Source organism: Strongylocentrotus purpuratus, unplaced genomic scaffold (genome assembly GCF_000002235.5).
Source record: "Strongylocentrotus purpuratus isolate Spur 01 unplaced genomic scaffold, Spur_5.0 spur5_scaffold_6, whole genome shotgun sequence".
NCBI lineage: Eukaryota > Metazoa > Echinodermata > Echinoidea > Camarodonta > Strongylocentrotidae > Strongylocentrotus > Strongylocentrotus purpuratus.
The window spans coordinates 8,036,418-8,053,557 of NW_022145612.1; the positions used below are offsets into that span (position 1 = coordinate 8,036,418).

General features: G+C 41.2%; 1 protein-coding gene across 3 annotated transcripts in view; it reads right to left on the bottom strand.

Annotated features, from left to right (window-relative positions):
• Window positions 1-16,063, bottom strand: part of LOC590831 (aminopeptidase N) — a 29,145-nt gene extending 13,082 nt beyond the window's left edge. The window contains exons 1-3 of one of the 3 annotated variants that reach the window (XM_011667636.2): window positions 6,271-6,602; window positions 5,720-6,234; window positions 127-400 (exon numbers count right to left, since the gene is read on the bottom strand). In XM_011667636.2, coding sequence (XP_011665938.2) covers window positions 127-400; window positions 5,720-6,234; window positions 6,271-6,516 — 1,035 coding nt within the window. In that variant the 5' untranslated portion in view covers window positions 6,517-6,602. Of the gene's footprint in view, window positions 1-126; window positions 401-5,719; window positions 6,603-15,288 lie in introns of those variants that run through there. The other 2 variants (XM_011667637.2, XM_011667635.2) reach the window with 2 other exon arrangements.
• Window positions 16,064-17,140: the final 1,077 nt, after the last annotated feature.

Here is a 17,140-nt window from a genome sequence, read left to right on the forward strand (position 1 = left end):
TCTATGTTTTTTTTCTCACTTTTTCTGTTTATTTAATAAGCCTATAAAATTTCCAAATTGGATATGAATAAATCCCGTGGCACTAACTGGGTGTTTATTTCATATGAAGAAAAGAAAGGACTTTACTCGAACGCCGTTGGCGGTGATGTTCTCCGTGTAGTCAAATGTGCCGACCGTAAAGGCGAGAAGATAGGTGGGCATTTTGGGGGTTGGAAGGTAGGTGGTCCTTGTCCATTCATCTGCTAAGTCTTCTTCGTCGATTTCAATACCGTTTGTAATGGCGGCCATGTAGGAGCGATGTACAATAGTCGTGTTGAAGACAGCTCTGAAGGCGGGCTCGTCGAAACAAGGCAACGCCTTCCTCGCACTGGTAGGTTGCATCTGACTTGTTGCTCCCCAACTGGATAAATCAGGGAAATACAACCATATAACTAAAAGACATCTGTAACTGATTCATATTTATTATTATGATACCCTGAGCCACAGTTTTCTTATATAATCAATCAAAATGTGCCTTCTGGTGAAGTGGATAATGAGCTTTCTCGTTATATTCATATTATAGTGGTGGAACATCAAAGTAGAGATCTACCTTGACTAGGATTACTCTTCAGGTTAATCATATTCGAAAATATATTTCCAAAACTTGCTAAAAGGCTTGGACTAAACTTTCCTGCCACATGTGCGTGAAATCCCATGTACCCACTTCTTGTGACGTCAGCAAGATTTAGTCATATTATTTTGATTATTCCTAAACACCACAGCATACATTTATAATGAACCAATCCACATTGCTTCTAGACAGTTTTTTTCATTGCGTACATAGGTCAGTCAAATCCCAATATTTCTCCATCTACATGTTTATCGCTTAATTTTCCATCTTCGGCAGGTATGGGCTGCGCAAAACAAGCACCTCGATTTTCTGAGCCTTCTTCATTGTACTGCTCATCATCGTCCCTTTCCCTCTCTTTTCGGAAGTTGAATTATTTTTATGATTTACTAATATATCAGTTATCTTATTATAACAATTGTCAGGGGCGAGAATAGTAACTACAGCTTAGAGGGAAGTTTACGCTGCAAGTACACTAGCAGGAGCTACGATAATGAAAGAAAATAAAAAATAAAACAGTTGATTGAAAAGTTAAAATAGATGCCTAGAATATTTCAATGTACATTTAATCCTGATACAACATGCATAATTTCGTACTACTGAAATATAACTACTTTTAGACAGTTAATCGAAAAAGTCTTGCGACACCAGCGTATTTCGAAACTGGTTCTTATATGTGTAAAAGCCAAGAAGAAACACACACTGCCGTCGAAGAGAAAATTAAATATATGATGCACTTTCTCGTCGAATATTCTTTTTTCATATGTTAAAGAAATGATTGATCTTTCCCTTACTTATCCTTCAGCGAGCCAAGGATATATAACCATGTTTTTTTTAAAGACCAAACTTAAATGCATACATAAATTATATTACATCTCTGAGTAGCGTCTGTTACGAAAGGTCAGCAAAACACAACAAAAAGAAATTGTACTTTGTCCTTATCTTTTGAAAGCAAATATAATTTTTGCTGTGTCAACTGCACACTCTCGACTTAAAAGTAGTAAAGCATTGGAACGTGACGTATAGACAAATTGCTACATGCTCGACATTATGATACAAATATGATAGAACAATATAGTACTAATGACTGCTATGACATACATGGTTGTTTTTATACGCTCAAGGGGAGGACATGATCGTGCTATCGCCCCGAGGCGTGCCGAGGGGTGATAGCACGATCATGTAACCTCACAGAGAGCCTACAAAAACAACTATGCCTCGAATATTAAAGAAATCATTATAACTTTTATAATTATACATTGCAAAAACCAGAGTGTTAAAATTAACATCAAGGGTGTTCAATTTAACACTTTCTTGGTATTTCTTGGTATATCGGACAACTCCTCTGGTGTTACTTAACACCATTTTCTGGAATTAGATCATTTCAATTCCACTTTTGGTGTTAATGTTTGACAACTCCTACTGGTGTAGATTAACACCAATATCTGGAATCATAAGAAATTCAATTCCACTCTTGGTGGTAACATTTGACAACTCCTACTGGTTTAGATTAACAACAATATCTGGAATCATAACAAATTCAATTCCACTTTTGGTGTTTATATTCTTGTTGATCCAATGGTCCTACATTCCATATTTCCTATTATCGACCAGGGTAGAAGAACCAGTGGTAAACTGATAATTCATAATCGATGTTAGCAACTGTCCACCAATAGGTATATTCTAATCCCCATTGCATTAACTCCATCACATAGATCATTTGAAGTAATGTTTAGATTAACATTTAAATAATACAGGCTGGTACACGAATATATAATAAATATGCATGTTGTTTCTTGGTTAGTAATCTTATAATCAATATATCTATCGCTAAAACGTTAATGTTATTGTAACAAGATCGGACAAATAATCTATTGGTTAATAATTGCTAAAGGAAAATACAAATCACAAAATTGATGTGCATTGTCATAATTTGCTTAACAAATCATGATAAATGTATTCTTCTGTGAACACGTGTAAAGTAATCATTAAGCGCGCGTACACTTTGTGAAAACTTATTTGACCAATCAACCACCTTAAACGAAATCACGTGATGATACTTTCAACACCGAGCATAAAACAACACCATGTTACTTAACACCAAGTAATTATTAATGCGTGCTTAAATCTGACCGGTGTTAAAAATAACACCAATGGTGTCAAAAAAATTCAATACCATACTGGTGTTAGAAATTTAACACCCTGGTTTTTGCAGTGTACCGAAAAGGGTCATATAATACTTGTGCGACTTACCAATCATGGTAATCAAGTTTGTTTACGCTATCGTGACATATGGTATCTGGTCGCGCACCACTCGAGTTTGTGTGCTAAAATCCTTCCCATTGAGATTGCACGCATATACGTAAAATGCAAAACTGAAGTATTTTTTCAAAAGACCGGTTTTGGCATTTTGCGGGAATGGCTAGAAAGCACGACTCCAATTTCGACTAATCAGATGGCTGGATTTCTAAAGTGAGGTATATAATATTATATATTATATTCCACATACTAATAATCTTGCTCTACGATTGGTCAAAAGAAGATAGAAGTACTATCTACACAGTGCAACGTACTTTAATCGTATACGTTGCGCATTGCTCTCCTCTTTAAGCGCTTTTAGTGTTAGTACGCGAACTTTGATCACGCGCGAACTATGGTCACATCACCATACTGCATACACTGTACGTTTCGTACACCGTTTGCTAGCTGTTAGTTGATGACTTGTTGCTCTAAAATGACGGAAGAAGTGAAATGTTTCCGATGTGGAATATAAAGCAAATAATCACCTTTTGGTTTCAGGCGATGGCAAACTATCACTTCCTCGGCGGTCTGAATGTATACGCTATCTTTCCTCAGCTTCGCTTCGGAAAGATAGCTACATCCAAATCGCCTCGAAAGTGATAGTTTGTCCCATCACCTTCACCAACGGTAATTATTTGCTTACTATTATTAAAATTTTCGCAAATAAGCGGGTGGACAATACAATCTTTATTGTTCTAATTAGTATTTGTAATCTAAATCATCTTTGAATTTAACCAATGATATCTACTTTCTCAAGTGAGTGGATTATAGTTACACATTGTTTGGTTTTATAGTGAACAAAGTAAACGACCAACACAACAATTGAGGTAAACGCGATACTTCCTAAGTCACGTTTAACGATTGGGAAACTTAGATTTCAGTCTAACTTCCCTTTTAACCTCTTATTCAGACCGTTCTTAAATCCCAGAGTTGGGATTAATACCCTATACTATATGTTTAAAATGATCTCATACAGTAGACATAGGGTTTGCTGGAAATACTTTAAAATATGAATTCCTCTACACTGAAAAAAATATCTGTGGCCCTTCCAACATAAAAGATGTCTTGGCAAATATCGAATGCTAGATACTTTATTCTTTACACTACATCATATTGTGGAGGTGAACCCATTTAAATGAACTTCTTCATTAATTTTATCTCAAATCTGTAAATGTTTGAACTGCCATCATTATTCGTTGGTCGTAAATGTTGCAATAAGAGCGTTTCGCTAGTCATGAAGTTTCCCTTAGAGCATTTATCATTGATCAATCGATTAAAAGGAATATTTATGGCCTTTTCCCGTCAGAGATAAACTTGACTTTTGATTTCGTGATAAGACAACATGGAAAACAGCTGTCACGTGTTTTGTATTAAACGAGAATGACGTCATAGTTCAAGTAGTCCATCAAAGGGGCGGGTATACGTGTTTTTTTTATAAAGAAAAGTGTGAGGGGGGGGGGGCAATTCAGAAAGATCTAAACAAGCAAAACAACTACCCCCCCCCAACAAAAAAAACAAACAAACAAAAAAAATCAAGTTTCTAGGTGATGATGATTTAACACAAAAAACCCATGGTTGAGGGTAAAAAAAAAACATAATAAAAAAAAAATCAAATACATAATGGGGTTAATTAGGTTATCAAAATGTTGGTTGCCTTTGAACGAAAAAGGGGGGGGGGGGGGATTGAAGGTATGCCCCATATGCTTACAAAAGAGACCACGGATCGTTTGTGCTCCCTAAATCCTCCAACGATCGTTTCAACAAAATGAACCAAGAAACCATTTGCATGTCTAACATCGTTCCCCTATAATAAACTATTATACTAATATATTGATATTGATTATGAATTATCTTATATATTTCTAAGTGACTGATAAATATGAAACACGCACTTTAAATAGTGTTTTCATTTAATCTTTGAAAACGACCTTGAAGTAGTGAAATTCATAGTTGATTAGTGTCTTCATAAAATGAAAATAGTTGGTTTATAAATCGCAATTCCCAATGTAAATGTAACATTTTAATATAAATAAGCAAGATATTATGTTTTTACAATTCTATAGATATCAGACAGGGCCCGTCTTGACAATGTTAAAATGAAGATGTAATATTGTGCAGTTATATTTTACTCTCTCTCACTCTCTCTCTCTCTCTCTCTCTCTCTCGCTCTCTCTCTCTCTCTCTCTCTCTCTGTCTCCGTCTCCACCCCCATTCTCTCTTCTCTGAGTCTCTCTAACTACTTATATCTGTCTCTCAGAGAGATTCCGTTCTAATTCCCTAAAACCTCGTGAAAATTGAAGCAAATTGGATGGAGACACTTTATTCTTCATGCAAAATGCTGTTAAATCCGAAGATAAACAATCATAATGTTGGTGTATTTGGTGTACACTCGTAGGTGGCAAAAAAGTACTGCATCAATTTGATCCATCCTAAACATAATCCCATTTGGAAGTCACCGTTTACGGTGTTGAAAAAAGGTCGTTTTACTTTGCAAAGAATGACCGAAAAGGTTGATGAGTGGATCAGCATTATATAGATGTAGCCTAGTAGTGATGGAGATAAATACTTTCTAAACTCAGCTGATCGAGTTCAATTCAATCATCAAAATAGACAGACAGAAAAAGAGGTGCCACTTTGCTTTGAAATGTGACAGCCTTAAATGAGTACAAGTCAAATACAGCAAAATAATTATGTGCCCTGGTTCAGAGTCGTAATGTATCAAGACGAAAATCACTATTTTGAGAGTGAGAGATACAGTTAGAGGGAAATGGGGAAGGAACATGGATAGAGAGAGAGAGATAGTTTACTTACACAATTGTCCCATCTTCGGTCAAATAACTAGTGCGGTAGAATCCTGACAGTCCAGCATTCAGCTGACCGAGATAATCGATTTCGATGTCATATACCCCATCGACGACGAGTTCGTCATTGAGCTCAATGTGGAGGAATTCGTACTCTTTTTCCTCCAAATCACTCTCATACATATCGACGGTATCGCCCACCATGAAGACCTTGATGGTATGGATGGTGATATCCACAGCATGCAGAGTGATGCGATTGGTAGCGTTGTTGCATCGGACGCGGATAGTGACGATTCCGTCAAAAGTGAATTTTGCTTTTCCTGAAGGCACGTCGTCGTCGTAGATGTAGGGTTTGAGGAACAGCTCGTACGACTCTGGCATCACGGCAGTTGTTAGTCGACCAGGCCATGGTCCAGACGGGCTAGCTGTTGATGTAGTAGACTCGCTGCCCTCTGTCGTAGCTCTAGGGGTTGTTTTTACATTCTGAGGATCGGAGGAAGGAACGAAGGCTGTTGGTGTAGTAGACTTGGTGGTGGTGGTGGGTATTTCGGGATCTGTCACCTCGCTGCCCTCTGTCGTAGCTCTAGGGGTTGTTTTTCCCTTTTGAGGATCGGAGGTAGGAACGCCGATGATGTCATCCTGCCCACAGCTTCTGTCGGGAATGTAGAAACAGAGGAGACCGACCCCGATGACTAGGGCGGCTACCAGGGCACCAATCATGATGACCTGATTCAACGAAAGATTAATCTTGTCATCTTCTTCGTCTTCCTGGATCCGGAACGTATGTTTCTCTTTGAAACCCGGCATTTTGACCGATCCTCAATCCTCAACACTTCATCAACAAACTAGGAGTACGAAATGGATGGAAGAAGGGAATTCGACCCTTTCTTATATCCCGATAACTTGCATTTACAATACAAGGAGTCGATCAGAACAAATATTTGATGTTTCCTATTTTGCGGAGACGCCCACCTTATGTAGACAGAGTCGTTCATCGTGAGTAAAAATAGAAAAAAGAAAGAAATCCATATTCGAATCTGAATCTGAATATCTTTACAATCAGTACAATAGGATTATTTAGTTAAAGATCCTCAGTTTTAACCAATGTAGCCTATTACAATCTATTCAATAATGACATAGGCATATTAATCAATAAAACATATCCATGAATAGCTAAATAGTTGTAATTTTCATGGTTCTTGAAATGAAATTAATGGACAATCCTGGGTCTGGTTTGGTTGAATGATTATATTATTGATACCCTTTCATCCAAAATTTGCTTAAAGGCGGTCTAGACATCTGTTTAATGGCCAGTGTAATCAATTAGTTTGCAGACACACCAAACCCGTGTCAGTCGCTATGTGTAACAGTGTCTGCACTGTGAGACTATACTGACAGCACACTGTACAGGCTCTGTACTTTAGCTGCTCTTGATACAGAAACAGGCTGATTGAGCTAGACTCTGCTCAATGCTTTATGTGTTGTGATAAAGTGTCAAATTAGAGTCTGTGCATGCAAAATAGTCATCAAGCATCCATGATCACATTTTGGTGAACAGCCTATCGAATTATAGACGACATTATCCATCGTCATACAATTTTAATATATTTCAGCTATTCCACTTGCTTTTTTTTTTTTTTTTTTTTTTTTTTTAGATATTTGGGCTTGAATATTGGTTTCCCTTCTTTTGACTCAATCTGTCCATTAAAGTTTGGACACGGTGATAGATTTTCAACGTTATAAAATTGTTATTTACTAAGATTTGTTCTTTTCTTTTACGAGTATGCACTTTGGAATATGCTGTAAAAAAAGTACGTGCATGCAGTGGGGTAGATAATACCTTATTACCTATCGTTCGTTCGTGAATGAATAGAATATCACTCCCCCCCCCCCCCCGAACAATAGGACCTACGCCACTGCGCCGGTGTATGACTATGACGAGACAATGAAAACGGTCTACAACTGTTCGTGCCGATAACATCAACCTATATACGAAGACAGGACCTTTGGCATGAAAAACCGTTCTGTCTATAGAAGGAAAATTGTAAAAATAAATAAACAGAATAATGTTGCTGAACAAGCTCAACATACCGTAGGCTTTAAAACGTGATAGATTACGGTATTTTGTGTCGTATTAGGCACACTATTAATATTTTCCATTAAATATATTTAATTGTGAAAGGATTCTATCCGATACCGGGTACTTGGGGGCGGGGGGTAATCCCTTTGGCAGCTCATGGTGGGTTCCCACTGCCGATCAAACCAACCCGACTAAGCCCGATCAAGCTATTTTGGCCTGGTCGGGCTCGGTCGGCAATGGCGATCGGGGTCGGTCTACCCTCATCGGTATCGGTCTGGCTTTCTACACAACTTTTGGCATGTCAAAAAATATCGTGTAGGGGTCGAGAAGGCAAGCGATCGTACAGCGATCGTGTATTGGTCGAGTGGGAGTCGAGCTGCTCGGGAATCGATCGTATGGAGGTCTAGTTTGGTCGAGGTGGATTTTTTCCGCCGATCACTACTCATCTCGATTTATACACAACAACACGATTGGTTTCTGATCAACTCGATCAACAACTCAACCGCTTCACGAACGATACATGTCTGCCCTTAAGCCCTCATCACACCAAACTAGTTCTCACTACGTTCTGGAACCGTCCTAGAAAATCGTAAAACGGGTTGTGGTCGGGGCAGAAAAAATGTCTATAATACGATCCTAGTTCATTGGTAAACAGTCCTCAATACGTCCATCTCGTTTGTACCCCGTCCACAGCCAGTTCATATTAAGTTCAGTTCGGGTAGATTAGGCAGTCCAAGCCAATCCGTAGTCAGTTTAAACCCATTATTAACTAGTTTTACCTCGTTCCCAATACGTCCAAACCCATTCTAACTAGTTCGTCACTTGTTCTAACTAGTTTTTAACCCGACCACCCCGTTCAGAGGCAGTTCAACTCTTCCTCATCTCGTTCCGAGTGCGTTCGAACGCGCTCCTAGAGCGTGTGAAATCCCGTCTCGACTCGGGAGTTATAAAAACCCAGCGCGTTCTCGCCATTCCTCATTCCCGTTCAACTTTAGGCTTTAGGCTTTGCAGATCAAGACCTTCAAGTCGAGCACTTATCACACCAAACTAGTTCTCACTACCATCTGGAAAATGTTGCCGAACGGGCTCGAACTGTGTGTGAACGAAGTGAACGTATCAGCAACTATTTACGATCTTTTTAAGGACTTCATGGACGGGCTCGGACTGGCTTGGACGGGAAGGGTGGTCTAGAACTTTGAGCCTGTTCAAAATTCTCCCCGTCCTGCAATTGGACGGAGTGACAACGTACTTAAAACGAGATGGGCGTACTACGAACGGAATTGTACTTCGATCCTACTATGAACGTGTTACCACGTGATTTGGTCGAGCTAACAGTTGCTATTACGTTCAACTCCGTTCGCACACAGTTTGAGCCCGTTTGGCAACATTTTCGAGAACCTAGTGAGAACTAGTTGGTGTGATGGGGGCTTAAACAGTTACTCGACCGAACTCGCTCACTTCTCGACTGCTTCTCGATCACATCCCGAGCACTTCTCGAACGCACTCGATCTTTCCGATCGCAACTCAACCAAGGACACAATTACGTGCTGATATAATCATATTTTCTTCGTACCGATATATTGATACTAATTAAGTTAATCGCATCTGGAAATGGTAGTAGCATATGACTGCGCACGCAGGCGCGGATCCAGGATTTCTTAGGGGAGAGGGGCCCAAATTTGAAATTATGCGAGCCAAATATTGGTGCGTAATGGTGACACCGGGGTGGGGGGCTGACAAAAAAATCCCCATCACCCCACTCTTACATGCAGGCCCATGGAGCCCCCATAAGCTCAGGGGTTTCATACATTAAATTACCGTCAGATGAGCATATTTTTATACCTTATTTGTGACACTGGCAAGTCACGAATCGACGTGGGGTCCGGGGGGCGAAGCCTCCGGAAGCTCAGGGGTTTTGGGCAATACATTACGGTCAGATGAGCAAATTTTGATACCTTATTTGTGACACTGGCAGTACACAAATTGGTTTTGGGGCCAGGGGGCGGAGCCCCCCGGAGCTCATGGGTTTAAGGCATTAAGAACATCCAGGTGCCTGACTTTGGGCTCTAGTGAATTCCAGGGGCAGAGCCCCCGGAAGCTTAGGGGTTTTAAGGCATTTAATCACGCTCAGATGAGCATATTTTGATACCTTATTTTTGGCACTGGTAGGTTTCTAATTGGTGTAAGGTCCAGGGGTGGAGCCCCCAGGAGCTCAGGGGATTTAGGTATTAAAATACCCTCAGATGAACATCCAGGTGTCTAACTTAGGGCCCTTGGTGAATTCCAGGGGCAGAGCCCCCGAAAGCTCAGGGGTTTTAAGGCATTTAATCACGGTCAGATGAGCCATTTTTTTAAATATAATTTTTGTTGGGGGCCCCCGGAAATTGAAATATTACATCGTCAGATATTTCGTTCAGTGGCTTGGGGGGGGGGGGGGGGCGGGGAGGAACACTTTTTTGTTGCTTTCATAAGCACACACACACACACAAAAAAAATCTTCCCCCTATTTTCCCCTTCTTTTTTCTATTGCCAGGCCCCCCCCCCCCCCATCTGGATCAGCCACTGCCCACAACTGTAACTGTTCGATTTCCATCTCTTGCGTGTCTGAGATGAACTGAACGCTGATCAAAATTGAATACTGTACCGATAATGGCGATAATACTTTATGCAACCACTTAATTCACGGGTCATCTTGCATGATCCCTGTTCAAACAGGTCGATCTGCTCGGGTCGAGATTGTGTAGAGATCGTGTGTACGTCTAGTTGGTCTAGTAGGGATCGCGTTGGGATTGTATGTAGATCGGAACGATCGAGAAGAGATTGAAGTTGTGGTCGACTATACGTCGTGCAGTGGTCGTGAATGGTCGAATGTGGGTCGTCAATGGTCGATTAGCGGTCGGGAAGAGCTTGTGTTTAGGCATGTGGTCTGGATTGGTCAGGGAAAATGGGTGACCGGGCTTGATTGGGCTTGGTCGGGTTGGTTTGATCGGCAGTGGAAACCCACCATCACTCAGGAAACTATACTGGGATGGCAGGTGAAGCGAGTAACTACAAGAAATGTCATGACTTGCAGGAATGGTGTGTGGACAAAGCACTAGTTAATTAACAGCAAAATATGCTAAGTCCAGTGCAAGTAAAAACCAAGCTATAGTAAGCTTATATGATGTGGGAACCAACAGGGGGCTGCATCATTCTGATGGAGGGTAGAGCAGCCTCCTTGAAGTTGGTTATTCCTGTTGCATTGACCGCTGAGCCTGGCAGATGATTCCAGATCCTTATTGCTCTTGGGTAGTATGAGAACTTAAAGGAGTCAATAGTTGCAACTGGAATTACATACTTCAGGTTGTGGTCGTGTCTTCCGAAGTTTGTAGCAGGGATGGCAATAGTTGGTGCAGGTATGGAGACAAGACGGTGGTGGATCTTGTAGAGAAGGGTGCATTGGTCGAGGATTCGACGTGTGTGAAGCGTGTCCCACCCTAGTCCTGCCACAAGAGCCGATGGTGATGTGGTGTATCTGTAGTCACGGTACACAAAGCGAGCCGCTGTTCTTTGTACTTGCTCTAGCATTTTTGTGACAGTGACGCTGTGTGGGTTCCAAGCCTCATAGGCATACTCCAATAATTGGGGGCGTACTAAGGCTGTGTAGGCCCTGGACTTTACATCCCTGGTACAGGGTGAGAGAGTCCTGCGAAGAAGACCTAGAGTACGGCTTGCTTTATGCCGGATGGTTTGGTAGTGCTTGTTCCAACGAAGATCAGCAGAAACCGTTACTCCAAGGTACTGGTACTCTTCGACTCTCGGGATCAGTCCATTTGACAGGTGGTATTCTCGGATGCTGGGAGTACGCTTTCGTGTGATGGTGAGGATAGCGCACTTGTTCACGTTGAAGTCCATCATCCAGTTTGAAGACCACCTGGACAGCTGTTGGAGATCATCCTTTAGGATTTGATGGTCCTCAGGGCGTTGAATCTCACGATAGAGGGTGCTGTCATTTGCAAAGGGATGCATTGTGGACTGGATGTTGTCTTGGATATCGTTGATATACAACAGGAACAGGGTGGGGCCGATGACGGATTCCTGGAGGACTCCAGATGTTACATCCCGCTATGTTGATTTAGATCCATCAACTACGACTGCCTGTTGTCTATCAGTGAGGAGAGACATTATCCACTGGAGTGAGTCACCACTCATTCCGTAGTACTGAAGTTTGGTCGACAGAAGAAGGCGTGGTACTCGATCGCATGCCTTCTTGAAGTCCAAGAAGATTATATCAGCTTGGTTGCGCTGCTGAAGGATGGAGGACCAGTCGTGGACGGCTGTTGTCAATTGAGTGGTTGTTGATAAACCCCATCAATCATCAATCTCAGTGACATGTGACAGTTTCTTAACTAGTTTTCACAATTATGAACCTTATTGCATTTTCCGAGTTACGAACCTCTTTCGTTTCGTAATTAAAAATGTTTCGAATTTTGGCAATTAGGAGCGTTATGTCATTTTCAGAATGTAGAACCTTCAAGATAATGCATTAAATGTTCAGAATGATTAACCATTCACTTTCTAAATTATGAGCACCCTGGTATGTTAAATTTGTGTTTCAGAATTATGACCCTTCGGAAATATGAACCTTCGCAAGCCCTTTTATTTGAGAAACGAGTCAACCCTGGTCCCCTTCAGATGACGTCTAAGTTTTAACATCATATGATTGGCACACTGGTATAGGTGGATCATAAATACATGTATCTTGGATACAGCGTACATAGATGATGAGAAAATATAGACAAAATTGTTATCAAACCGGTTACCTTGCTCGGGACCGTGGTATAGTAGTGAGCAGTAGTTTACGCAGGATTTTTTTCGAGGGGGGGGGGGGGGGGGGTTAAAATTTGAAAATCGCGCCGAAAATTTCGCAACGACTCAACCAGCCGTTGAATTAACGGAGGGGGGGGGGGGGGGGTTAAGAGCACATATTTGTTTTTGTCCCGGAACACAGAAAATTATGCCAACCGATATTTCGTTCAGTAGGGGGAGGGAAGAGGGTTAAGTAACTTTTTTGTCACCCTTTAGCACCATTTTTATTTATATTAAAAATAATAATAATAATTAAAAAAACATTTTAGGGGGGTTCCTCCAAAACACACACATAATAAAAATGGAGTGGGGGGAGGGTTAACCCCCCCCCTTGCGTACGCGCCTGGTAGTGAACGGGCTTGAATGTCCTTCTTCAAGCATTTAACTATGACTTCAAATCTATTTAGATCTAGCTACGCTCTTTCAGGCTCATCTCTTCATGATATCATCTATCCAAAATAATACTGTATTACAAACGATCGGACCAAATTCAGTAAACCCCCTCAGCATAGTACACAATTCTGAAGGCGAACCCTTGCCTTATCTTTTAATATTGGAGACTTCGAGTGAATCTTCTTATCCGAAGTGTTCCCGATCTTATACGTAGAGGAAAAAGGATGCCAATGATGTCTACATCGTAAGTGACAACTGTACTTGTATTGTTTCCCATACCACCCTCTATTAGCTTTACTCAATAACGGTTTGGTAAATTTTACCCAGACCATTCTTGAGTAAACTCTTACATGCATGCATGTATTGCATCCCACTCAACGTTAGGGGAAATTTTACACTTTTTTTTAGAGTGACCACGATTTTACTTCGAATCTGGATTTTCGTATCAAGTTAGCATCTCACAATAGTCACTCATTTTTGAGCTGATTAGTCTTTTGTATATGGATTGAATAAAGGAGTGATTATCGGATAGAGCTGGTCAGAGGAAAGAAGTGTGAGAGGTTGTAGGTGATAATTTAACTGCGATAAAGATAAAGAAAAGAGACAAGTGTTTTTTTTTAAAATAATCTGATATATCGTTGTTCCGTACTTTTCAACTTCACAACTGTTTGAAATTATTGTACGTACATTATTTAATTGATTTAAATTTAAAGCTAAAACAAAAATTAAAAAACATAAACCCCTCCCTCCTCTTCTCTCTCTCTCTCTCTCTCTCTTTATGTCTTCTCTCCCCCTCTCTCTCTCTCTATCTCTCTCTCTTCTCTCTCTTTCTCATTGTTTCCTCCCTCTTTTACAATGCGAATTGGGAACTTATACCTCTTCCTCCAAAGCAACGAGACAGAAAAATATAACGAAATATACTTTTGCTGCCATGTCTAATTGTTGAATTAACGAGACGCAACAATCTTCGACTTTAAAAACTACATAAAAGATCAAAATTTCTATTTTAACAAGCTGTGCCTAAACACGATTTAGATTTCAAATAATTTTCAAATTTTTGGTTGTCAAAATATTGCAAACTTCTAACGCATTTAGTGACGGTAGATTAATCTAGCTCAATTTTAACTTCTTAAAAATAATAATACTGTTAATTTACATACACACAAACAAACTTGTGTATGAGGGGGATGGGTGTGTGTGTGTGTACATATATATATATATATATATATATATATACATTATTATGAAATTTACGAAAGTGGAGGAAAGAAATTCACTTCAAGTACAAGAATTGTGATGGGATCCCCATCTTTTGTTTGTTGTTGCTCGCTTGTAGTTAGCTCACCGATGCACGGGAGGCCACGGCCGCCACGTTTTTCTGAAAACGTAGGGAGGGAGTGCAAAAGGCAGGGAGGGAGTACCTGCAACGCACGTCACACGCACGGTGTAAGCATGTGGCCCGCACGCCACGCCTGGCCTTGAGCGGTTGCGTGCATCGTACGTTGCGCACGTGGTAAGTGCGTTGTACGTGCTTACAACGTGCTTACAACGTACGGTCTCCGTGCGGTGTCCACGTTATCGCACGGTGTCCTTACTCACTCGCACGTTGTTAGTGCGTGCACGTGCGATGAACTCGGTGAGTTTTTCCGCCCGATGTCGGGGTATATATATATAGGACGACATTCCGATTTTCCCAGAAGTCCCAGCTGCTGCTGCCTCAAGATGCCGCCCATTCCACCGCAGAGACTATATACTGCATAAATCAGTGCGCACAACGTGCGTTGTAAGTGCGGAGCAATGCTTACTCGGTATGGTCCACGTGAGATCTGCGTGCTCATTGGACAGTTGAACTGGGGAAGTGGCGAGTAAGCACGGACCTCGCACTTAGTCATGTGCGCAGCACGCACCAGAGCCTTCCGTAGAGCAAGTGACCTTGGGAAACAAATTTAAAAGACGCACGGAGTCATTGCGTTGTGCGCTCGTTGGCAGTACCGGGCACGAGGGTGAATCGGTAGCCCGACTGCAGCACGAACGCAGCGAAAGTTCCTCGTGCACTAAAAGTGCTACGGTGTGTCTGCGTGTTCCCAAATCCGTACGAAGGCGGTACTCACCACGTACAGCCAAATAATGATGTGCCCTGGTTCAGAGTCGTTATTCATCATTGTAATGTATCAAGACGAAAATCACAAATTTGAGAGTGAGAGATAATTGAAGGGAAATGGGAAAGGAACATGGAGAGAGAGAGAGAGTTTACTTACACAATTGTCTCATCGTCGGTCGTATAACTAGTGCGGTAGAATCCTGACAGTCCATCATTCAGCTGACCGAGATAATCGATTTTGATGTCATATACCCCATCAACGACGAGTTCATCATTGAGCTCAATGTGGATGAATTCGTACTCCTTTTCCTCCGTAAGCCCTTGATACATATCGTCGGTGTCGCCCATCATGAAGACCGTGATGGTAGTGATATTGATATCCACAGCATGAAGAGTGATGCGATTGGTAGCGTTGTAGCATCGGACACGGATAGTGACGTTTCCGTCGAAGGTGAATCTTGCTTTTCCTGAAGGCACGTCGTCATCGTAGATGTAGGGTTTGAGGAAGAGTTCATACGACTCTGGCATCACGGCAGTTGTTAGTCGACCAGGCCATGGTCCAGACGGGCTGGCTGTTGGTGTAGTAGACTCGCTGCCCTCTGTCGTAGCTCTAGGGGTTGTTTTTCCCTTTTGAGGATCGGAGGTAGGAACGACGATGATGTCATCCCCGCAGCTTCTGTCGGGAACGTAGAAGCAGATGAGACCGACCCCAGTGATTATGGCGGCAATCAGGGCACCAATCATGATGACCTTATTCTGTGACAGATGAATCTCGTCATCTTTCTGATCTTCCTGGATGTTGAACGTCTGTTTCTCTGTAAAACCCGGCATTTTGACCGATCCTCAATCCTCAACACTTCATCAACAAACTAGGGAGTACGAAATGGATGGCAGAAGGGAATTCGACCCTTTCTTATATCCCGATAATTTGCATTTACAACATAAGGAGTCGATCAGAACAAATATTTGATTTTCCTATTGTGCAGAGACGCCCACCTCATGTAGAAAAAGTCTACAACATGAGTAAAAAAGGATAGACAAAAAAAGGAAATCCATGATATTCAAATCTGAAACTGAATATCTTCACAATCAGTACAATAGGATTATTTAGTTAAAGATCGTCAGTTTTAACCAATATAGCCTATTACATTCTATTTTATAATGACATGGGCATATTAATCAATAAAACATGTCCACGAATAGCTAAAGAGTTGTTCTTTTCATGGTTCAAATGCCTCTGCTCATGCAAGGTTTGAATGAAAGGGATGGTCAATCATGGGACTTGTTTGGTTGAATGGTTAAATTCTTGACACCCTTTCATCGAAAACTTGCTTAAAGGTGGTCTAGACAATCTGTTTAATGGTCAGTGTAATCAATTAGTCTGCAGACACAACAAACCATTGACAGTCGCTGTGCGTAACAGTGTCTGCTACGTGAGACTATGCTAACAGCACACTGTGTATGCTCTGTACTTTAGCTGCTCTTGATACAGAAAGAGGCTGATTGAGCTAGACTCTGCTCAATGCTAAATGTGTTGTGATAAAGTGTCAAATTAGAGTCTGTGCATGCAGAATAGTCATCAAGCATCCATGGTCACATTTTGGTGAACAGCCTATCGAATTATAGACGACATTATCCATCGTCATACAATTTCAATATATTTCAGCGATTCCACTTGCTTTTTAAGATATTGTGGCTTAAATATCAGTTTCCTTTCTTTTGACTCACTCTGTACAATAATTTTGCACACGATGATAAACTTTCAACGTTATAAAATTGTTATTTACTAAGATTTGTTCTTCTCTTTTACGAGAATGCACCTTGGAATATGCTGTAAAGAAAAGTACGTGCATGCAGTGGGGTAGATCATACCTTATTACCTACCGTTCGTTCGTGAATGAATAGAATATCACCCCCCCCCCGAACAATAGGACCTACGCCACTGCGCCGGTGTATGACCATAACGAGACCATGAAAATGGTCTACGACTGTTCGTGTCGATGACATCA